This window comes from Oncorhynchus mykiss, chromosome 32, assembly GCF_013265735.2.
Source record: "Oncorhynchus mykiss isolate Arlee chromosome 32, USDA_OmykA_1.1, whole genome shotgun sequence".
In the NCBI taxonomy this organism is placed as follows: domain Eukaryota; kingdom Metazoa; phylum Chordata; class Actinopteri; order Salmoniformes; family Salmonidae; genus Oncorhynchus; species Oncorhynchus mykiss.
This window is the reverse complement of record NC_050572.1, coordinates 174,795-201,257: the sequence shown is the minus strand read 5'-3', so window position 1 is coordinate 201,257 and position 26,463 is coordinate 174,795. Positions and strand designations below refer to the sequence as shown.

The 26,463-nt window shown below is 44.8% G+C and overlaps 1 protein-coding gene across 1 annotated transcript in view; it reads right to left on the bottom strand.

Annotated features, from left to right (window-relative positions):
* The window catches only part of LOC110489350 (2-iminobutanoate/2-iminopropanoate deaminase-like), a 29,711-nt gene extending 4,260 nt beyond the window's left edge, over window positions 1-25,451 (bottom strand). The window contains exons 1-4 of the mRNA XM_036970855.1: window positions 25,224-25,451; window positions 19,913-20,018; window positions 19,365-19,419; window positions 19,147-19,215 (exon numbers count right to left, since the gene is read on the bottom strand). Coding sequence (XP_036826750.1) covers window positions 19,147-19,215; window positions 19,365-19,419; window positions 19,913-20,018; window positions 25,224-25,288 — 295 coding nt within the window. The 5' untranslated portion in view covers window positions 25,289-25,451. The remainder of the gene's footprint in view (window positions 1-19,146; window positions 19,216-19,364; window positions 19,420-19,912; window positions 20,019-25,223) is intronic.
* Window positions 25,452-26,463: the final 1,012 nt, after the last annotated feature.

The following is a 26,463-nucleotide window of genomic DNA, read 5'->3' as shown; positions in this document are numbered from 1 at the left end:
TAGCAACAAATATACTCCTGGCTGAACGCTGGTCTAGACTCTGAATGACAGGGAGTAGCAACAAATATACTCCTGACTGAAAACCTGGCTGAACACTGGTCTAGACTCTGACTGACAGGGAGTAGCAACAAATATACTCCTGGCTGAACTCTGGTCTAGACTCTGAATGACAGGGAGTAGCAACAAATATACACCTGGCTGAACGCTGGTCTAGACTCTGAATGACAGGGAGTAGCAACAAATATACTCCTGGCTGAACTCTGGTCTAGACTCTGAATGACAGGGAGTAGCAACAAATATACACCTGGCTGAACGCTGGTCTAGACTCTGAATGACAGGGAGTAGCATCAAATATACACCTGGCTGAACTCTGGTCTAGACTCTGAATGACAGGGAGTAGCAACAAATATACACCTGGCTGAACACTGGTCTAGACTCTGAATGACAGGGAGTAGCAACAAATATACACCTGGCTGAACACTGGTCTAGACTCTGAATGACAGGGAGTAGCAACAAATATACTCCTGGCTGAACGCTGGTCTAGACTCTGAATGACAGGGAGTAGCAACAAATATACACCTGGCTGAAAACCTGGCTGAACACTGGTCTAGACTCTGAATGACAGGGAGTAGCAACAAATATACACCTGGCTGAACACTGGTCTAGACTATGAATGACAGGGAGTAGCAACAAATATACTCCTGGCTGAAAACCTGGCTGAACTCTGGTCTAGACTCTGAATGACAGGGAGTAGCAACAAATATACTCCTGGCTGAACACTGGTCTAGACTCTGAATGACAGGGAGTAGCAACAAATATACTCCTGGCTGAACTCTGGTCTAGACTCTGAATGACAGGGAGTAGCAACAAATATACACCTGGCTGAACACTGGTCTAGACTCTGAATGACAGGGAGTAGCAACAAATATACACCTGGCTGAACTCTGGTCTAGACTCTGAATGACAGGGAGTAGCAACAAATATACACCTGGCTGAACACTGGTCTAGACTCTGAATGACAGGGAGTAGCAACAAATATACTCCTGGCTGAACACTGGTCTAGACTCTGAATGACAGGGAGTAGCAACAAATATACACCTGGCTGAACGCTGGTCTAGACTCTGAATGACAGGGAGTAGCAACAAATATACTCCTGGCTGAACACTGGTCTAGACTCTGAATGACAGGGAGTAGCAACAAATATACACCTGGCTGAACACTGGTCTAGACTCTGAATGACAGGGAGTAGCAACAAATATACTCCTGGCTGAACACTGGTCTAGACTCTGAATGACAGGGAGTAGCAACAAATATACTCCTGGCTGAACTCTGGTCTAGACTCTGAATGACAGGGAGTAGCAACAAATATACTCCTGGCTGAACTCTGGTCTAGACTCTGAATGACAGGGAGTAGCAACAAATATACTCCTGGCTGAACTCTGGTCTAGACTCTGAATGACAGGGAGTAGCAACAAATATACTCCTGGCTGAACGCTGGTCTAGACTCTGAATGACAGGGAGTAGCAACAAATATACACCTGGCTGAACTCTGGTCTAGACTCTGAATGACAGGGAGTAGCAACAAATATACTCCTGGCTGAACTCTGGTCTAGACTCTGAATGACAGGGAGTAGCAACAAATATACACCTGGCTGAACGCTGGTCTAGACTCTGAATGACAGGGAGTAGCAACAAATATACACCTGGCTGAACTCTGGTCTAGACTCTGAATGACAGGGAGTAGCAACAAATATACTCCTGGCTGAACGCTGGTCTAGACTCTGAATGACAGGGAGTAGAAACAAATATACTCCTGGCTGAACGCTGGTCTAGACTCTGAATGACAGGGAGTAGCAACAAATATACACCTGGCTGAACACTGGTCTAGACTCTGAATGACAGGGAGTAGCAACAAATATACTCCTGGCTGAACACTGGTCTAGACTCTGAATGACAGGGAGTAGCAACAAATATACACCTGGCTGAACACTGGTCTAGACTCTGAATGACAGGGAGTAGCAACAAATATACACCTGGCTGAAAACCTGGCTGAACACTGGTCTAGACTCTGAATGACAGGGAGTAGCAACAAATATACACCTGGCTGAAAACCTGGCTGAACACTGGTCTAGACTCTGAATGACAGGGAGTAGCAACAAATATACTCCTGACTGAAAACCTGGCTGAACACTGGTCTAGACTCTGAATGACAGGGAGTAGCAACAAATATACTCCTGGCTGAACTATGGTCTAGACTCTGAATGACAGGGAGTAGCAACAAATATACTCCTGATTGAAAACCTGGCTGAACACTGGTCTAGACTCTGAATGACAGGGAGTAGCAACAAATATACACCTGGCTGAAAACCTGGCTGAACACTGGTCTAGACTCTGAATGACAGGGAGTAGCAACAAATATACTCCTGGCTGAACTCTGGTCTAGACTCTGAATGACAGGGAGTAGCAACAAATATACTCCTGGCTGAACTCTGGTCTAGACTCTGAATGACAGGGAGTAGCAACACATATACTCCTGGCTGAACTCTGGTCTAGACTCTGAATGACAGGGAGTAGCAACAAATATACACCTGGCTGAATACTGGTCTAGACTCTGAATGACAGGGAGTAGCAACAAATATACTCCTGACTGAAAACCTGGCTGAACACTGGTCTAGACTCTGAATGACAGGGAGTAGCAACAAATATACTCCTGACTGAAAACCTGGCTGAACACTGGTCTAGACTCTGAATTACAGGGAGTAGCAACAAATATACTCCTGACTGAAAACCTGGCTGAACACTGGTCTAGACTCTGAATGACAGGGAGTAGCAACAAATATACTCCTGGCTGAAAACCTGGCTGAACACTGGTCTAGACTCTGAATTACAGGGAGTAGCAACAAATATACTCCTGGCTGAACTCTGGTCTAGACTCTGAATGACAGGGAGTAGCAACAAATATACTCCTGGCTGAACTCTGGTCTAGACTCTGAATGACAGGGAGTAGCAACAAATATACTCCTGGCTGAACTCTGGTCTAGACTCTGAATGACAGGGAGTAGCAACAAATATACACCTGGCTGAACACTGGTCTAGACTCTGAATGACAGGGAGTAGCATCAAATATACACCTGGCTGAACGCTGGTCTAGACTCTGAATGACAGGGAGTAGCAACAAATATACACCTGGCTGAACGCTGGTCTAGACTCTGAATGACAGGGAGTAGCAACAAATATACTCCTGGCTGAACTCTGGTCTAGACTCTGAATGACAGGGAGTAGCAACAAATATACTCCTGGCTGAACTCTGGTCTAGACTCTGAATGACAGGGAGTAGCAACAAATATACACCTGGCTGAACACTGGTCTAGACTCTGAATGACAGGGAGTAGCAACAAATATACACCTGGCTGAACACTGGTCTAGACTCTGAATGACAGGGAGTAGCAACAAATATACACCTGGCTGAAAACCTGGCTGAACACTGGTCTAGACTCTGAATGACAGGGAGTAGCAACAAATATACACCTGGCTGAAAACCTGGCTGAACACTGGTCTAGACTCTGAATGACAGGGAGTAGCAACAAATATACTCCTGGCTGAACTATGGTCTAGACTCTGAATGACAGGGAGTAGCAACAAATATACTCCTGATTGAAAACCTGGCTGAACACTGGTCTAGACTCTGAATGACAGGGAGTAGCAACAAATATACACCTGGCTGAAAACCTGGCTGAACACTGGTCTAGACTCTGAATGACAGGGAGTAGCAACAAATATACTCCTGGCTGAACTCTGGTCTAGACTCTGAATGACAGGGAGTAGCAACAAATATACTCCTGGCTGAACTCTGGTCTAGACTCTGAATTACAGGGAGTAGCAACAAATATACTCCTGGCTGAACTCTGGTCTAGACTCTGAATGACAGGGAGTAGCAACAAATATACACCTGGCTGAACACTGGTCTAGACTCTGAATGACAGGGAGTAGCAACAAATATACTCCTGGCTGAACTCTGGTCTAGAATCTGAATGACAGGGAGTAGCAACAAATATACTCCTGGCTGAACTCTGGTCTAGACTCTGAATGACAGGGAGTAGCAACAAATATACTCCTGGCTGAACTCTGGTCTAGACTCTGAATGACAGGGAGTAGCAACAAATATACACCTGGCTGAACACTGGTCTAGACTCTGAATTACAGGGAGTAGCAACAAATATACTCCTGACTGAAAACCTGGCTGAACACTGGTCTAGACTGTGAATGACAGGGAGTAGCAACAAATATACTCCTGACTGAAAACCTGGCTGAACACTGGTCTAGACTCTGAATTACAGGGAGTAGCAACAAATATACTCCTGACTGAAAACCTGGCTGAACACTGGTCTAGACTCTGAATGACAGGGAGTAGCAACAAATATACTCCTGGCTGAAAACCTGGCTGAACACTGGTCTAGACTCTGAATTACAGGGAGTAGCAACAAATATACTCCTGGCTGAACTCTGGTCTAGACTCTGAATGACAGGGAGTAGCAACAAATATACTCCTGGCTGAACTCTGGTCTAGACTCTGAATGACAGGGAGTAGCAACAAATATACACCTGGCTGAACGCTGGTCTAGACTCTGAATGACAGGGAGTAGCAACAAATATACTCCTGGCTGAACACTGGTCTAGACTCTGAATGACAGGGAGTAGCAACAAATATACTCCTGGCTGAACGCTGGTCTAGACTCTGAATGACAGGGAGTAGCAACAAATATACTCCTGGCTGAACGCTGGTCTAGACTCTGAATGACAGGGAGTAGCAACAAATATACTCCTGGCTGAACTCTGGTCTAGACTCTGAATGACAGGGAGTAGCAACAAATATACACCTGGCTGAACTCTGGTCTAGACTCTGAATGACAGGGAGTAGCAACAAATATACACCTGGCTGAACGCTGGTCTAGACTCTGAATGACAGGGAGTAGCAACAAATATACACCTGGCTGAATGCTGGTCTAGACTCTGAATGACAGGGAGTAGCAACAAATATACTCCTGGCTGAACACTGGTCTAGACTCTGAATGACAGGGAGTAGCAACAAATATACTCCTGGCTGAACTCTGGTCTAGACTCTGAATGACAGGGAGTAGCAACAAATATACACCTGGCTGAACACTGGTCTAGACTCTGAATGACAGGGAGTAGCAACAAATATACTCCTGGCTGAAAACCTGGCTGAACTCTGGTCTAGACTCTGAATGACAGGGAGTAGCAACAAATATACTCCTGGCTGAAAACCTGGCTGAACTCTGGTCTAGACTCTGAATGACAGGGAGTAGCAACAAATATACTCCTGGCTGAACACTGGTCTAGACTCAATGACAGGGAGTAGCAACAAATATACTCCTGGCTGAAAACCTGGCTGAACACTTGTCTAGACTCTGAATGACAGGGAGTAGCAACAAATATACTCCTGGCTGAACTCTGGTCTAGACTCTGAATGACAGGGAGTAGCAACAAATATACTCCTGGCTGAACTCTTATCTAGACTCTGAATGACAGGGAGTAGCAACAAATATACTCCTGGCTGAAAACCTGGCTGAACTCTGGTCTAGACTCTGAATGACAGGGAGTAGCAACAAATATACTCCTGGCTGAACTCTGGTCTAGACTCTGAATGACAGGGAGTAGCAACAAATATACTCCTGGCTGAAAACCTGGCTGAACTCTGGTCTAGACTGAATGACAGGGAGTAGCAACAAATATACTCCTGGCTGAACTCTGGTCTAGACTCTGAATGACAGGGAGTAGCAACAAATATACTCCTGGCTGAACGCTGGTCTAGACTCTGAATGACAGGGAGTAGCAACAAATATACTCCTGGCTGAACTCTGGTCTAGACTCTGAATGACAGGGAGTAGCAACAAATATACACCTGGCTGAACTCTGGTCTAGACTCTGAATGACAGGGAGTAGCAACAAATATACACCTGGCTGAACGCTGGTCTAGACTCTGAATGACAGGGAGTAGCAACAAATATACACCTGGCTGAATGCTGGTCTAGACTCTGAATGACAGGGAGTAGCAACAAATATACTCCTGGCTGAACACTGGTCTAGACTCTGAATGACAGGGAGTAGCAACAAATATACTCCTGGCTGAACTCTGGTCTAGACTCTGAATGACAGGGAGTAGCAACAAATATACACCTGGCTGAACACTGGTCTAGACTCTGAATGACAGGGAGTAGCAACAAATATACTCCTGGCTGAAAACCTGGCTGAACTCTGGTCTAGACTCTGAATGACAGGGAGTAGCAACAAATATACTCCTGGCTGAAAACCTGGCTGAACTCTGGTCTAGACTCTGAATGACAGGGAGTAGCAACAAATATACTCCTGGCTGAACACTGGTCTAGACTCTGAATGACAGGGAGTAGCAACAAATATACTCCTGGCTGAAAACCTGGCTGAACACTTGTCTAGACTCTGAATGACAGGGAGTAGCAACAAATATACTCCTGGCTGAACTCTGGTCTAGACTCTGAATGACAGGGAGTAGCAACAAATATACTCCTGGCTGAACTCTTATCTAGACTCTGAATGACAGGGAGTAGCAACAAATATACTCCTGGCTGAAAACCTGGCTGAACTCTGGTCTAGACTCTGAATGACAGGGAGTAGCAACAAATATACTCCTGGCTGAACTCTGGTCTAGACTCTGAATGACAGGGAGTAGCAACAAATATACTCCTGGCTGAAAACCTGGCTGAACTCTGGTCTAGACTGAATGACAGGGAGTAGCAACAAATATACTCCTGGCTGAACTCTGGTCTAGACTCTGAATGACAGGGAGTAGCAACAAATATACACCTGGCTGAACACTGGTCTAGACTCTGAATGACAGGGAGTAGCAACAAATATACACCTGGCTGAACACTGGTCTAGACTCTGAATGACAGGGAGTAGCAACAAATATACTCCTGGCTGAACACTGGTCTAGACTCTGAATTACAGGGAGTAGCAACAAATATACTCCTGGCTGAACTCTGGTCTAGACTCTGAATGACAGGGAGTAGCAACAAATATACTCCTGGCTGAACTCTGGTCTAGACTCTGAATGACAGGGAGTAGCAACAAATATACTCCTGGCTGAACTCTGGTCTAGACTCTGAATGACAGGGAGTAGCAACAAATATACACCTGGCTGAACACTGGTCTAGACTCTGAATGACAGGGAGTAGCAACAAATATACTCCTGGCTGAACTCTGGTCTAGACTCTGAATGACAGGGAGTAGCAACAAATATACTCCTGGCTGAACTCTGGTCTAGACTCTGAATGACAGGGAGTAGCAACAAATATACACCTGGCTGAACGCTGGTCTAGACTCTGAATGACAGGGAGTAGCAACAAATATACTCCTGGCTGAACACTGGTCTAGACTCTGAATGACAGGGAGTAGCAACAAATATACTCCTGGCTGAACACTGGTCTAGACTCTGAATGACAGGGAGTAGCAACAAATATACTCCTGGCTGAACACTGGTCTAGACTCTGAATGACAGGGAGTAGCAACAAATATACTCCTGGCTGAACTCTGGTCTAGACTCTGAATGACAGGGATTAGCAACAAATATACACCTGGCTGAACACTGGTCTAGACTCTGAATGACAGGGAGTAGCAACAAATATACTCCTGGCTGAACACTGGTCTAGACTCTGAATGACAGAGAGTAGCAACAAATATACTCCTGGCTGAAAACCTGGCTGAACTCTGGTCTAGACTCTGAATGACAGGGAGTAGCAACAAATATACTCCTGGCTGAACACCTGGCTGAACTCTGGTCTAGACTCTGAATGACAGGGAGTAGCAACAAATATACACCTGGCTGAACTCTGGTCTAGACTCTGAATTACAGGGAGTAGCAACAAATATACTCCTGGCTGAACTCTGGTCTAGACTCTGAATGACAGGGAGTAGCAACAAATATACTCCTGGCTGAACACTGGTCTAGACTCTGAATGACAGGGAGTAGCAACAAATATACTCCTGGCTGAACTCTGGTCTAGACTCTGAATGACAGGGAGTAGCAACAAATATACTCCTGGCTGAACTCTGGTCTAGACTCTGAATGACAGGGAGTAGCAACAAATATACTCCTGGCTGAACTCTGGTCTAGACTCTGAATGACAGGGAGTAGCAACAAATATACACCTGGCTGAACACTGGTCTAGACTCTGAATGACAGGGAGTAGCAACAAATATACTCCTGGCTGAACTCTGGTCTAGACTCTGAATGACAGGGAGTAGCAACAAATATACTCCTGGCTGAACTCTGGTCTAGACTCTGAATGACAGGGAGTAGCAACAAATATACACCTGGCTGAACGCTGGTCTAGACTCTGAATGACAGGGAGTAGCAACAAATATACTCCTGGCTGAACACTGGTCTAGACTCTGAATGACAGGGAGTAGCAACAAATATACTCCTGGCTGAACACTGGTCTAGACTCTGAATGACAGGGAGTAGCAACAAATATACTCCTGGCTGAACACTGGTCTAGACTCAATGACAGGGAGTAGCAACAAATATACTCCTGGCTGAACTCTGGTCTAGACTCTGAATGACAGGGAGTAGCAACAAATATACACCTGGCTGAACACTGGTCTAGACTCTGAATGACAGGGAGTAGCAACAAATATACTCCTGGCTGAACACTGGTCTAGACTCTGAATGACAGGGAGTAGCAACAAATATACTCCTGGCTGAAAACCTGGCTGAACTCTGGTCTAGACTCTGAATGACAGGGAGTAGCAACAAATATACTCCTGGCTGAAAACCTGGCTGAACTCTGGTCTAGACTCTGAATGACAGGGAGTAGCAACAAATATACACCTGGCTGAACTCTGGTCTAGACTCTGAATTACAGGGAGTAGCAACAAATATACTCCTGGCTGAACTCTGGTCTAGACTCTGAATGACAGGGAGTAGCAACAAATATACTCCTGGCTGAACACTGGTCTAGACTCTGAATGACAGGGAGTAGCAACAAATATACTCCTGACTGAAAACCTGGCTGAACACTGGTCTAGACTCTGAATGACAGGGAGTAGCAACAAATATACACCTGGCTGAACGCTGGTCTAGACTCTGAATGACAGGGAGTAGCAACAAATATACTCCTGGCTGAACACTGGTCTAGACTCTGAATGACAGGGAGTAGCAACAAATATACACCTGGCTGAACACTGGTCTAGACTCTGAATGACAGGGAGTAGCAACAAATATACACCTGGCTGAACACTGGTCTAGACTGAATGACAGGGAGTAGCAACAAATATACTCCTGGCTGAACACTGGTCTAGACTCTGAATGACAGGGAGTAGCAACAAATATACACCTGGCTGAACACTGGTCTAGACTCTGAATGACAGGGAGTAGCAACAAATATACACCTGGCTGAACACTGGTCTAGACTCTGAATGACAGGGAGTAGCAACAAATATACTCCTGGCTGAACACTGGTCTAGACTCTGAATGACAGGGAGTAGCAACAAATATACTCCTGGCTAAAAACCTGGCTGAACTCTGGTCTAGACTCTGAATGACAGGGAGTAGCAACAAATATACTCCTGGCTGAAAACCTGGCTGAACTCTGGTCTAGACTCTGAATGACAGGGAGTAGCAACAAATATACACCTGGCTGAACTCTGGTCTAGACTCTGAATGACAGGGAGTAGCAACAAATATACTCCTGGCTGAACTCTGGTCTAGACTCTGAATGACAGGGAGTAGCAACAAATATACTCCTAGCTGAACTCTGGTCTAGACTCTGAATGACAGGGAGTAGCAACAAATATACTCCTGGCTGAACACTGGTCTAGACTCTGAATGACAGGGAGTAGCAACAAATATACTCCTGACTGAAAACCTGGCTGAACACTGGTCTAGACTCTGAATGACAGGGAGTAGCAACAAATATACTCCTGGCTGAACACTGGTCTAGACTCTGAATGACAGGGAGTAGCAACAAATATACTCCTGGCTGAAAACCTGGCTGAACACTGGTCTAGACTCTGAATGACAGGGAGTAGCAACAAATATACTCCTGGCTGAACTCTGGTCTAGACTCTGAATGACAGGGAGTAGCAACAAATATACACCTGGCTGAACACTGGTCTAGACTCTGAATGACAGGGAGTAGCAACAAATATACACCTGGCTGAACACTGGTCTAGACTCTGAATGACAGGGAGTAGCAACAAATATACACCTGGCTGAACACTGGTCTAGACTCTGAATGACAGGGAGTAGCAACAAATATACTCCTGGCTGAACACTGGTCTAGACTCTGAATGACAGGGAGTAGCAACAAATATACACCTGGCTGAACACTGGTCTAGACTCTGAATGACAGGGAGTAGCAACAAATATACACCTGGCTGAACTCTGGTCTAGACTCTGAATGACAGGGAGTAGCAACAAATATACACCTGGCTGAACACTGGTCTAGACTCTGAATGACAGGGAGTAGCAACAAATATACTCCTGGCTGAACTCTGGTCTAGACTCTGAATGACAGGGAGTAGCAACAAATATACTCCTGGCTGAACTCTGGTCTAGACTCTGAATGACAGGGAGTAGCAACAAATATACTCCTGGCTGAACGCTGGTCTAGACTCTGAATTACAGGGAGTAGCAACAAATATACTCCTGGCTGAACTCTGGTCTAGACTCTGAATGACAGGGAGTAGCAACAAATATACACCTGGCTGAACTCTGGTCTAGACTCTGAATGACAGGGAGTAGCAACAAATATACACCTGGCTGAACACTGGTCTAGACTCTGAATGACAGGGAGTAGCAACAAATATACACCTGGCTGAACTCTGGTCTAGACTCTGAATGACAGGGAGTAGCAACAAATATACACCTGGCTGAACACTGGTCTAGACTCTGAATGACAGGGAGTAGCAACAAATATACTCCTGGCTGAACGCTGGTCTAGACTCTGAATGACAGGGAGTAGCAACAAATATACACCTGGCTGAACTCTGGTCTAGACTCTGAATGACAGGGAGTAGCAACAAATATACACCTGGCTGAACTCTGGTCTAGACTCTGAATGACAGGGAGTAGCAACAAATATACACCTGGCTGAACGCTGGTCTAGACTCTGAATTACATGGGATTAGCAACAAATATACTCCTGACTGAAAACCTGGCTGAACACTGGTCTAGACTCTGAATGACAGGGAGTAGCAACAAATATACACCTGGCTGAACGCTGGTCTAGACTCTGAATTACAGGGAGTAGCAACAAATATACTCCTGACTGAAAACCTGGCTGAACACTGGTCTAGACTCTGAATGACAGGGAGTAGCAACAAATATACTCCTGGCTGAACGCTGGTCTAGACTCTGAATTACAGGGAGTAGCAACAAATATACTCCTGACTGAAAACCTGGCTGAACACTGGTCTAGACTCTGAATGACAGGGAGTAGCAACAAATATACACCTGGCTGAAAACCTGGCTGAACACTGGTCTAGACTCTGAATGACAGGGAGTAGCAACAAATATACACCTGGCTGAACTCTGGTCTAAACTCTGAATGACAGGGAGTAGCAACAAATATACACCTGGCTGAACACTGGTCTAGACTCTGAATGACAGGGAGTAGCAACAAATATACTCCTGGCTGAACTCTGGTCTAGACTCTGAATGACAGGGAGTAGCAACAAATATACTCCTGGCTGAACTCTGGTCTAGACTCTGAATGACAGGGAGTAGCAACAAATATACACCTGGCTGAACGCTGGTCTAGACTCTGAATGACAGGGAGTAGCAACAAATATACTCCTGGCTGAACTCTGGTCTAGACTCTGAATGACAGGGAGTAGCAACAAATATACACCTGGCTGAACACTGGTCTAGACTCTGAATGACAGGGAGTAGCAACAAATATACTCCTGGCTGAACTCTGGTCTAGACTCTGAATGACAGGGAGTAGCAACAAATATACTCCTGGCTGAACACTGGTCTAGACTCTGAATGACAGGGAGTAGCAACAAATATACACCTGGCTGAACACTGGTCTAGACTCTGAATGACAGGGAGTAGCAACAAATATACACCTGGCTGAACACTGGTCTAGACTCTGAATGACAGGGAGTAGCAACAAATATACTCCTGGCTGAACACTGGTCTAGACTCTGAATGACAGGGAGTAGCAACAAATATACACCTGGCTGAACACTGGTCTAGACTCTGAATGACAGGGAGTAGCAACAAATATACACCTGGCTGAACACTGGTCTAGACTCTGAATGACAGGGAGTAGCAACAAATATACTCCTGGCTGAACACTGGTCTAGACTCTGAATGACAGGGAGTAGCAACAAATATACTCCTGGCTAAAAACCTGGCTGAACTCTGGTCTAGACTCTGAATGACAGGGAGTAGCAACAAATATACACCTGGCTGAACTCTGGTCTAGACTCTGAATTACAGGGAGTAGCAACAAATATACTCCTGGCTGAACTCTGGTCTAGACTCTGAATGACAGGGAGTAGCAACAAATATACTCCTAGCTGAACTCTGGTCTAGACTCTGAATGACAGGGAGTAGCAACAAATATACTCCTGGCTGAACACTGGTCTAGACTCTGAATGACAGGGAGTAGCAACAAATATACTCCTGACTGAAAACCTGGCTGAACACTGGTCTAGACTCTGAATGACAGGGAGTAGCAACAAATATACTCCTGGCTGAACACTGGTCTAGACTCTGAATGACAGGGAGTAGCAACAAATATACTCCTGACTGAAAACCTGGCTGAACACTGGTCTAGACTCTGAATGACAGGGAGTAGCAACAAATATACTCCTGGCTGAAAACCTGGCTGAACACTGGTCTAGACTCTGAATGACAGGGATTAGCAACAAATATACTCCTGGCTGAACTCTGGTCTAGACGATGAATGACAGGGAGTAGCAACAAATATACACCTGGCTGAACACTGGTCTAGACTCTGAATGACAGGGAGTAGCAACAAATATACACCTGGCTGAACACTGGTCTAGACTCTGAATGACAGGGAGTAGCAACAAATATACACCTGGCTGAACACTGGTCTAGACTCTGAATGACAGGGAGTAGCAACAAATATACTCCTGGCTGAACACTGGTCTAGACTCTGAATGACAGGGAGTAGCAACAAATATACACCTGGCTGAACACTGGTCTAGACTCTGAATGACAGGGAGTAGCAACAAATATACACCTGGCTGAACTCTGGTCTAGACTCTGAATGACAGGGAGTAGCAACAAATATACACCTGGCTGAACACTGGTCTAGACTCTGAATGACAGGGAGTAGCAACAAATATACTCCTGGCTGAACTCTGGTCTAGACTCTGAATGACAGGGAGTAGCAACAAATATACTCCTGGCTGAACTCTGGTCTAGACTCTGAATGACAGGGAGTAGCAACAAATATACTCCTGGCTGAACGCTGGTCTAGACTCTGAATTACAGGGAGTAGCAACAAATATACTCCTGGCTGAACTCTGGTCTAGACTCTGAATGACAGGGAGTAGCAACAAATATACACCTGGCTGAACTCTGGTCTAGACTCTGAATGACAGGGAGTAGCAACAAATATACACCTGGCTGAACACTGGTCTAGACTCTGAATGACAGGGAGTAGCAACAAATATACACCTGGCTGAACTCTGGTCTAGACTCTGAATGACAGGGAGTAGCAACAAATATACACCTGGCTGAACACTGGTCTAGACTCTGAATGACAGGGAGTAGCAACAAATATACTCCTGGCTGAACGCTGGTCTAGACTCTGAATGACAGGGAGTAGCAACAAATATACACCTGGCTGAACACTGGTCTAGACTCTGAATGACAGGGAGTAGCAACAAATATACACCTGGCTGAACTCTGGTCTAGACTCTGAATGACAGGGAGTAGCAACAAATATACACCTGGCTGAACTCTGGTCTAGACTCTGAATGACAGGGAGTAGCAACAAATATACACCTGGCTGAACGCTGGTCTAGACTCTGAATTACAGGGAGTAGCAACAAATATACTCCTGACTGAAAACCTGGCTGAACACTGGTCTAGACTCTGAATGACAGGGAGTAGCAACAAATATACACCTGGCTGAACGCTGGTCTAGACTCTGAATTACAGGGAGTAGCAACAAATATACTCCTGACTGAAAACCTGGCTGAACACTGGTCTAGACTCTGAATGACAGGGAGTAGCAACAAATATACACCTGGCTGAAAACCTGGCTGAACACTGGTCTAGACTCTGAATGACAGGGAGTAGCAACAAATATACTCCTGGCTGAACGCTGGTCTAGACTCTGAATTACAGGGAGTAGCAACAAATATACTCCTGACTGAAAACCTGGCTGAACACTGGTCTAGACTCTGAATGACAGGGAGTAGCAACAAATATACACCTGGCTGAAAACCTGGCTGAACACTGGTCTAGACTCTGAATGACAGGGAGTAGCAACAAATATACACCTGGCTGAACACTGGTCTAGACTCTGAATGACAGGGAGTAGCAACAAATATACTCCTGGCTGAACTCTGGTCTAGACTCTGAATGACAGGGAGTAGCAACAAATATACTCCTGGCTGAACTCTGGTCTAGACTCTGAATGACAGGGAGTAGCAACAAATATACTCCTGGCTGAACGCTGGTCTAGACTCTGAATGACAGGGAGTAGCAACAAATATACTCCTGGCTGAACTCTGGTCTAGACTCTGAATGACAGGGAGTAGCAACAAATATACTCCTGGCTGAACACTGGTCTAGACTCTGAATGACAGGGAGTAGCAACAAATATACTCCTGACTGAAAACCTGGCTGAACACTGGTCTAGACTCTGAATGACAGGGAGTAGCAACAAATATACTCCTGGCTGAAAACCTGGCTGAACACTGGTCTAGACTCTGAATGACAGGGATTAGCAACAAATATACTCCTGGCTGAACTCTGGTCTAGACGATGAATGACAGGGAGTAGCAACAAATATACACCTGGCTGAACACTGGTCTAGACTCTGAATGACAGGGAGTAGCAACAAATATACACCTGGCTGAACACTGGTCTAGACTCTGAATGACAGGGAGTAGCAACAAATATACACCTGGCTGAACTCTGGTCTAGACTCTGAATGACAGGGAGTAGCAACAAATATACACCTGGCTGAACACTGGTCTAGACTCTGAATGACAGGGAGTAGCAACAAATATACTCCTGGCTGAACACTGGTCTAGACTCTGAATGACAGGGAGTAGCAACAAATATACACCTGGCTGAACACTGGCCTAGACTCTGAATGACAGGGAGTAGCAACAAATATACACCTGGCTGAACTCTGGTCTAGACTCTGAATGACAGGGAGTAGCAACAAATATACACCTGGCTGAACACTGGTCTAGACTCTGAATGACAGGGAGTAGCAACAAATATACACCTGGCTGAACGCTGGTCTAGACTCTGAATTACAGGGAGTAGCAACAAATATACTCCTGACTGAAAACCTGGCTGAACACTGGTCTAGACTCTGAATGACAGGGAGTAGCAACAAATATACACCTGGCTGAACGCTGGTCTAGACTCTGAATTACAGGGAGTAGCAACAAATATACTCCTGACTGAAAACCTGGCTGAACACTGGTCTAGACTCTGAATGACAGGGAGTAGCAACAAATATACACCTGGCTGAAAACCTGGCTGAACACTGGTCTAGACTCTGAATGACAGGGAGTAGCAACAAATATACTCCTGGCTGAACGCTGGTCTAGACTCTGAATTACAGGGAGTAGCAACAAATATACTCCTGACTGAAAACCTGGCTGAACACTGGTCTAGACTCTGAATGACAGGGAGTAGCAACAAATATACACCTGGCTGAAAACCTGGCTGAACACTGGTCTAGACTCTGAATGACAGGGAGTAGCAACAAATATACACCTGGCTGAACACTGGTCTAGACTCTGAATGACAGGGAGTAGCAACAAATATACTCCTGGCTGAACTCTGGTCTAGACTCTGAATGACAGGGAGTAGCAACAAATATACTCCTGGCTGAACTCTGGTCTAGACTCTGAATGACAGGGAGTAGCAACAAATATACACCTGGCTGAACGCTGGTCTAGACTCTGAATGACAGGGAGTAGCAACAAATATACACCTGGCTGAACACTGGTCTAGACTCTGAATGACAGGGAGTAGCAACAAATATACACCTGGCTGAACACTGGTCTAGACTCTGAATGACAGGGAGTAGCAACAAATATACTCCTGGCTGAACTCTGGTCTAGACTCTGAATGACAGGGAGTAGCAACAAATATACTCCTGGCTGAACTCTGGTCTAGACTCTGAATGACAGGGAGTAGCAACAAATATACTCCTGGCTGAACACTGGTCTAGACTCTGAATGACAGGGAGTAGCAACAAATATACTCCTGGCTGAACACTGGTCTAGACTCTGAATGACAGGGAGTAGCAACAAATATACTCCTGGCTGAACTCTGGTCTAGACTCTGAATGACAGGGAGTAGCAACAAATATACTCCTGGCTGAACTCTGGTCTAGACTCTGAATGACAGGGAGTAGCAACAAATATACTCCTGGCTGAACTCTGGTCTAGACTCTGAATGACAGGGAGTAGCAACAAATATACTCCTGGCTGAACTCTGGTCTAGACTCTGAATGACAGGGAGTAGCAACAAATATACTCCTGACTGAAAACCTGGCTGAACACTGGTCTAGACTCTGAATGACAGGGAGTAGCAACAAATATACACCTGGCTGAAAAACTGACTGAATGCTGGTCTAAGATTCGGTCTCTTTTTACCCCACTGCTTGAGAGTACTCTTGGTTGTATTCACACTAAACTAAGGCAATGGACATGAGACGTATTCTCCAGATCATATATTAGACCTAGTACTGTGAACTTCATGGCTGATTACAGTCGTATTGGCTGTCTGGAACCGTATGGCTACAGGCTACAGACAGGACCCAGGGAGAGGGTTGGGTTTCACAGAGCTTCCTTGTATCCTCTTACACTCCGAGTCTGACACACACCAGGGTTCAGTTCCACTGTGTATTGTGATGGGACACACACCAGGGTTCAGTTCCACTGTGTATCGTGATGGGACACACACCAGGGTCAGTTCCACTGTGTATCGTGATGGGACACACACCAGGGTTCAGTTCCACTGTGTATCGTGATGGGACACACACCAGGGTCAGTTCCACTGTGTATCGTGATGGGACACACACCAGGGTCAGGTCCACTGTGTATCGTCATGGGACACACACCAGGGTCAGTTCCACTGTGTATCGTGATGGGACACACACCAGGGTCAGTTCCACTGTGTATCGTGATGGGACACACCAGGGTCAGTTTCACTGTGTATCGTGATGGGACACACCAGGGTCAGTTTCACTGTGTATCGTGATGGGACACACCAGGGTTCAGTTCCACTGTGTATCGTGATGGGACACCCACCAGGGTTCAGTTCCACTGTGTATCGTGATGGGACACACCAGGGTTCAGTTCCACTGTGTATCGTGATGGGACACACCAGGGTCAGTTCCACTGTGTATCGTGATGGGACACACACCAGGGTCAGTTCCACTGTGTATCGTGATGGGACACACACAAGGGTCAGTTGCACTGTGTATCGTGATGGGACACACACCAGGGTCAGTTCCACTGTGTATCGTGATGGGATCAACACCAGGGTCAGGTCCACTGTGTATCGTCATGGGACACACACCAGGGTCAGTTCCACTGTGTATCGTGATGGGACACACACCAGGGTCAGTTCCACTGTGTATCGTGATGGGACACACCAGGGTCAGTTTCACTGTGTATCGTGATGGGACACACCAGGGTCAGTTTCACTGTGTATCGTGATGGGACACACCAGGGTTCAGTTCCACTGTGTATCGTGATGGGACACCCACCAGGGTTCAGTTCCACTGTGTATCGTGATGGGACACACCAGGGTTCAGTTCCACTGTGTATCGTGATGGGACACACCAGGGTCAGTTCCACTGTGTATCGTGATGGGACACACACCAGGGTCAGTTCCACTGTGTATCGTGATGGGACACACACAAGGGTCAGTTGCACTGTGTATCGTGATGGGACACACACCAGGGTCAGTTCCACTGTGTATCGTGATGGGATCAACACCAGGGTCAGTTCCACTGTGTATCGTGATGGGACACACCAGGGTTCAGTTCCACTGTGTATCGTGATGGGACACACACCAGGGTTCAATTCCACTGTGTATTGTGATGGGACACACACCAGGGTCAGTTCCACTGTGTATCGTGATGGGACACACACCAGGGTTCAGTTCCACTGTGTATTGTGATGGGACACACACCAGGGTTCAGTTCCACTGTGTATCGTGATGGGACACACCAGGGTTCAGTTCCACTGTGTATCGTGATGGGACACACACCAGGGTTCAGTTCCACTGTGTATTGTGATGGGACACACACCAGGGTTCAGTCCCACTGTGCATCGTGATAATACCCATAGAGCTGGGGTCCCATTGTGAGTCCTTTGGACAAGGAACTATGGGAAACCTAACTTAGCACGGCAAAGACAGACAAGAGTTTAATTATAAAGGGCAGAGGTACAGCTATGCATCAATTTGAACTACAGCAATGGATGGCCCATATGTAACTGATTACCACACGTTGTACATGCAGGACACGTTGGAAGTTTGCATATATTTAGCTGTTGTCCTTTCAGACATATATGAATGTGCTACTGAAGAATGCTGGGTCTAAAGTCAGTATTCAATATTAGGCAGTTGGCACACCGAACAAGTGGCCAACAGATCCTGAGAGAAGTGCTGTTATTCAGGGAAGAGGGCGCCATCGTGTGGACAGTTGTGGACATGCAGGACAGTCTGAAGAGGTGGATTAAACTCAAACGTTCGATGCCGACAGAGAGATAATCTCAATTGATTTCCTTGTGTGTTTTCAGCAGGAGGCGAGAGGACGTGAAGAAACAAATAAATATAATTGAGATTATCCCATAATTTGACCCTTAGCCCCTCACATTGTCAGGTCAAGCACTTACATGTCTTATAAACATCGTTGACGTTGACAAAGTCATTAATGTCTGCCAACAGCACGGTTGTCTTGACGACTGGAAGATACAAAAGTAAGGAAGTCTGTCAGATACACATTTCGGATCTCAGGTGGTATTAATCTAATCCTTTTTTGTCTTTTACAGTTAATAAACATACATTAATTATTGTTGATCTGATGATATATATTAAAAAGAGGGAGGTTTACCATTGTCATAACCACATCCAGCTGCTTTCAGGATCTCTCCCATATTGACCAGAGCCTGGGAGGGGGCCGGGGGGGAGCATGATATAAGAATTCCTGACTAACATGATAAGTATATAATAGTGATAAGTATATAATAGTACTATCTTTTTTTTACCTCTCCCCTCCACCACCATCTCTCCCCTTCTCTCTCCACCATCTCTCCCTCCCCTCCACCATCTCTCACCTGTCTGACCTGACCTCCCCTCCCTCCATCTCTCACCTGTCTGGCCTGAGCCTGTACCCCTCCCTCCACCATCTCTCACCTGTCTGACCTGACCCCCCGTCCCTCCACCATCTCTCACCTGTCTGGCCTGAGCCTGTACCCCTCCCTCCACCATCTCTCACCTGTCTGGCCTGAGCCTGTACCCCTCCCTCCACCATCTCTCACCTGTCTGACCTGACCCCCCATCCCTCCACCATCTCTCACCTGTCTGGCCTGAGCCTGTACCCCTCCCTCCACCATCTCTCACCTGTCTGACCTGACCCCCCGTACCTCCACCATCTCTCACCTGTCTGGCCTGAGCCTGTACCCCTCCCTCCACCAGCTTCCCTGAGGCCACGTCTAGCCCCAGCTGGCCGGAGATGTACATGGTCCGATCCACCACCACCGCCTGGCTGGAGCACAAACAATTGGACATAAGTCACTCTACTAGGAAGTCCACTATGTGCAACTCAACCTGTGCTAAAGTGCTAAAAAATAGCCCACATTAACATATGTAACTTAAGAAACAAGGTTCATGAAATCAATAATTTGCTAGTGTCATGACGTGGCCCTCTTTGGGTATAGCGAGTGCCTTCCCTCTCTCTCCCTCCTACACCCAGGTTCTGTTATCTCAGGTCGTAAATTCCTGGAGGAGACTCTCTCCCTCATCCGGTATAGAGAGAGGGTTCACAGTAGAACAAAGGAACTTCTTCTATGTCACAGAACTTGAGAACTGAACAATATCCATGTTTTGGAGAATGTGTAAACGGTCGGTGGAGAATCCAGCTACGACCGGTCCATTTTGTTTAGTGTTTGTGACCTCATGAGAGACAATACAGCCACATTACCATAACTCTGTTTTTAAAAGAGAGCCTCCGTTATGAGATTTGCATCTAATTATTGTATAAAATGAAACTATTTGTGTTTTAATTTTACCTTTATTTTACTAGGCAAGTCAGTTAAGAACAAATTCTTATTTTCAATGACAGCCTAGGAACAGGGGCAGAACGACAGATTTGTACCTTGTCAAGCTCGGAGATTCGAACTTGCAACCTTCCGGTTACTAGTCCAACGCTCTAACCACTAGGCTACTCTGCCGCCCCAGTAATTATGTCATGTGATTTTAAACTGTTTAAGGGAAGAGAATCCAATTTCCTTTGGAGTTTAACTAAGTCATTGGCCCGCCCCATGAGCACAGACATCGATCTGGCATCATGGGACAGCCTTTTCTGCTGTTCCGAATATAAACCCCACCTGGAGAAGTCCACTTCAGACCAATCCTACCTCGGTCAGCTGAGGGAGCTAAGGTTTGAATAGAGATCAAGTCCACACCCCACAAGACATGCCATCAGAGGTCTTCACAGTCCCCAAGTCCAGAACAGACTATGGTAGGCGCACAGTACTACATAGAGCCATGACTAAATGGAACTCTATTCCACAACTCTCTACTCCTATAACCTCTCTACTTCTATAACCTCTACTCCTATAACCTCTCTACTCTCTACTTCTATTACCTCTACTCATATAACCACTCTACTCCTATAACCTCTCTACTCCTATAACCCATCTACTTCTATAACCTCTCTACTCCTATAACCACTCTACTCCTATAACCACTCTACTCCTATAACCACTCTACTCCTATAACCACTCTACTCCTATAACCTCTCTACTTCTATAACCTCTCTACTCCTATAACCCATCTACTCCTATAACCCCTCTACTCCTATAACCCCTCTACTCCTATAACCCATCTACTTCTATAACCTCTCTACTCCTATAACCACTCTACTTCTATAACCACTCTACTTCTATAACCTCTCTACTCCTATAACCCATCTACTCCTATAACCTCTCTACTCCTATAACCACAACTCTCTACTCCTATAACCTCTACTCCTATAACCACTCTACTCCTATAACCTCTCTACTCCTATAACCTCTCTACTCTTTACTCCTATAACCCTCTACTCTCTACTTCTATTACCTCTACTCCTATAACCCTCTACTCCTATAACCTCTCTACTCTTTACTCCTATAACCCTCTATTCTCTACTTCTATAACCTCTCTACTCCTATAACCTCTCTACTTCTATTACCTCTACTCCTATAACCACTCTACTCCTATAACCTCTCTACTCTTTACTCCTATAACCTCTACTCTTTACTCCTATAACCCTCTATTCTCTACTTCTATAACCTCTCTACTCCTATAACCTATCTAATCCTATAACCCTCTACTCTACTCCTATAACCTCTCTACTCCTATAACCCCTCTACTCCTATAACCCCTCTACTCCTATAACCCCTCTACTCCTATAACCCTCTATTCTCTACTTCTATAACCTCTCTACTCTCTACTTCTATTACCTCTACTCCTATAACCACTCTACTCCTATAACCTCTACTCCTATAACCTCTCTACTCTTTACTCCTATAACCCTCTATTCTCTACTTCTATAACCTCTCTACTCCTATAACCTATCTAATCCTATAACCCCTCTACTCCTATAACCCCTCTACTCCTATAACCCCTCTACTCCTATAATCTCTTTACTCCTATAACCCTCTATTCTCTACTTCTATAACCTCTCTACTCCTATAACCTATCTTATCCTATAACCCTCTACTCTCTACTCCTATAACCTCTCTACTCCTATAACCCCTCTACTCCTATAACCCCTCTACTCCTATAACCTCTCTACTCCTATAACCCTCTATTCTCTACTTCTATAACCTCTCTACTCCTATAACCTCTCTACTCTCTACTTCTATTACCTCTATTCCTATAACCACTCTACTCCTATAACCTCTACTCCTATAACCACTCTACTCCTATAACCTCTACTCCTATAACCTCTCTACTCCTATAACCCTCTACTCCTATAACCCTCTACTCTTTACTCCTATAACCCTCTATTCTCTTCTATAACCTCTCTACTCCTATAACCTATCTAATCCTATAACCCTCTACTCTCTACTCCTATAACCCCTCTACTCCTATAACCCTCTATTCTCTACTTCTATAACCTCTTTACACCTATAACCTCTCTACTCTCTACTTCTATTACCTCTACACCTATAACCACTCTACTCCTATAACCACTCTACTCCTATAATCTCTCTACTCCTATAATCTCTCTACTCCTATAACCTCTACTCTTTACTCCTATAACCCTATATTCTCTACTTCTATAACCTCTCTACTTCTATTACCTCTACTCCTATAACCTCTACTCTTTACTCCTATAACCCTATATTCTCTACTTCTATAACCTCTCTACTCCTATAACCTCTCTACTCCTATAACCTCTACTCTTTACTCCTATAACCCTATATTCTCTACTTCTATAACCTCTCTACTCCTATAACCTATCTAATCCTATAACCCTCTACTCTACTCCTATAACCTCTCTACTCCTATAACCCCTCTACTCCTATAACCCCTCTACTCCTATAACCTCTACTCCTATAACCTCTCTACTCTCGACAACCTCTCGTCTCTATAACCTCTAGTCCCAGCCAGCCAAGATAGTATAGAGCCAGCCAGCCAAGACACTCTACTCCTATAACCTCTCTACTCCTATAACCTCTCTACTCCTATAACCTCTCTACTCCTATAACCCTCTACTCCTATAACCCTCTACTCTTTACTCCTATAACCCTCTATTCTCTTCTTCTATAACCTCTCTACTCCTATAACCTATCTAATCCTATAACTCTCTACTCCTATAACCCCTCTACTCCTATAACCCCTCTATTCTCTACTTCTATAACCTCTTTACACCTATAACCTCTCTACTCTCTACTTCTATTACCTCTACACCTATAACCACTCTACTCCTATAACCTCTACTCTTTACTCCTATAACCCTATATTCTCTACTTCTATAACCTCTCTACTCCTATAACCACTCTACTCCTATAACCTCTCTACTCCTATAACCTCTACTCTTTACTCCTATAACCCTATATTCTCTACTCCTATAACCTCTACTCTTTACTCCTATAACCCTATATTCTCTATTTCTATAACCTCTCTACTCCTATAACCTATCTTATCCTATAACCCTCTACTCTCTACTCCTATAACCTCTCTACTCCTATAACCCCTCTACTCCTATAACCCCTCTACTCCTATAACCCCTCTACTCTTTACTCCTATAACCCTATATTCTCTATTTCTATAACCTCTCTACTCCTATAACCTATCTTATCCTATAACCCTCTACTCTCTACTCCTATAACCCCTCTACTCCTATAACCCCTCTACTACTATAACCCCTCTACTCCTATAACCTCTCTACTCCTATAACCTCTCTACTCCTATAACCTCTCTACTCTCTAATCCTGTAATCTCTCTACTCTCGACAACCTCTCGTCTCTATAACCTCTAGTCCCAGCCAGCCAAGATAGTATAGAGGCAGCCAGCCAAGACAGTTTGGAGCCAGCCAGCCAAGCCAGCCAGCCAAGACACTCTACTCCTATAACCTCTCTACTCCTATAACCTCTCTACAACCTCTCCACTCCTATAACCACTACTCTCTACTCCCGTAACCACTCCACTCCCGTAACCACTCCACTCCCGTAACCACTCCACTCCCGTAACCTCTCCACTCCTATATCCTCTCCACTCCTATATCCTCTCCACTCCTATATCCTCTCCAATCCTATAACCTCTACTCCTATAACCTCTATATAACTTCTCCTTTAGCCTGTTGTTAGGTCAACACCAAGTCACCAAATAACACATCAAACATGTTATTGTATTTCCTTTGAAGTATTATGGCTGCCCTGCATAGTTTCTGTAACAGACAACCTTAACCATTAGTTAGTGGGGTGGACCTTGATCCTCTTTTTACTATCTCTGATCATGGTAACAAACTCCTCCCCCTCCTCCTTTTATTGGCTCCTGACCACAGTTGCCAACTTTTAGCTAGCCTTTTAGTAAACAACTTTTAGCTAGCCTTTTAGTAAACAACTTTTAACTAGCCTTTTAGTAAACAACTTTTAACTAGCCTTTTAGTAAACAACTTTTACACTAGCCTTTTAGTAAACAACTTTTAACTAGCCTTTTAGTAAACAACTTTTACACTAGCCTTTTAGTAAACAACTTTTAGCTAGCCTTTTAGTAAACAACTTTTACACTAGCCTTTTAGTAAACAACTTTTACACTAGCCTTTTAGTAAACAACTTTTAGCTAGCCTTTTAGGTAACAACTTTTACACTAGCCTTTAGTAACCTTAACTAGCTTTTAGGTAACAACTTTTACACTAGCCTTTAGTAACCTTAACTAGCTTTTAGGTAACAACTTTTTGCTATTTTCTTATTCTCTTATGCTGTCATGATTATGTAATTTGTTGTGTAATTGTGAAATGCAGCACTCCTATGCAAAACAACCTTGGGCTCAATGGGACTCCCTGTTAAAATGAAGGGTCAAAACATAACATTGTTTCTAACCTACTCTATATAGTCATATCAGGTGTTTGATCTACTTATTCATGAGTTTATGAAACACAGTCCATAGCGATGTAGATAAGCCATGCACTAAGTTGCATTCTAAAGATTCACCACAAAACACATTGATGAATTATTAGTAAAATATAGGTGAGGCCTACCTGTAAATCCCCTGTCTTATAGGTGCTTTAGGAGTATAAGGAAATAGTTTCTGAACAGCAGCCATCGTGTCCAGAGTAAACTACAGTCACAGACCTCAGCTTGGGACAAAGTGAAGTGAACCGCTGTTCAGGAAAACCTTTGTCTCGACAAACACTGCTGGGGCAAAGTATCTGCTGTGGCTGGCATCACGCTAGCGGTGCTACAAGCTAGGGGCGGAGGAGGCCATTTCCCTTTATACAAGGTCAAGTGCTTTGGCTGGTGGAAAAGTGCAAGAGAAATCCAAATCACTAGTGCAGGATGACTTCTATGAGTGTCCATGTGCAAGTGTACGGATTGGAGACTGGGATAACTCCCTGCCTTATTGGGGCTTTTGGGTGGTCTCAAAACTTGAGACATCTGTGGCATTGTGTTGTGACAAAACAGCACATTTTAGTGGCCAAAAAATCCCCAGCACAAGGTGCACCTGTGTAATGATCATGCTGTTAAATCATCTTCTTGATATGCCACACCTGTCAGGTGGATGGATTATCTTGGCAAAGGAGAAATGCTCACTAACAGGGATGTAAACACATTTGTGTATAACATTTTAGAGAAATAAGATTTGTGTGCGTATAGAACATTTCTGCGATTTTTTATTTAAACTCATGAAACATGGAACCAAAACTTTACATGTTGTGTTTATATTTTTGTTCAGCTTAGTTCCTATTGGGAGAAAACAGTCTGTCCATTCAGGTCACATCACCTCCATTAGGTTTTCAGATCTAGTTCCTAGAAAAGGAGTCTGTCCACTCAGATCATATGAATTCATTGCTCTTTCGTTCTCATTAAGACAGTCTTTGGTCGTGGACAAAGCGCCACAGCTTTCCGTAACTGGGTTATATAGAGTATTACATCCTGATAATATCAAACAAACACCACGGGGTTCCCGTCGATCCCCTCCTCTACCGTCCCCCAGGCTGGTTGCCTCTACCATAGTGGAGTGTTCCAACAGCTATTTCCCTGGAGCATTGTGGTAAGACTATTTTACTTTCCATTTCATCCACCAACTAGCTGTAAAAACTATATTTTTTGCTATTAAAAATATATATTCACAGCAATTTAGATGGTACAATGATGTTCTCACATAAACAGGAATAGAGGAAAGAGTGTAGAACTGTGGTAACCAGGAAAGAGTGTAGAACTGTGGTAACCAGGAAAGAGTGTAGAACTGTGGTAACCAGGAAAGAGTGTAGAACTGTG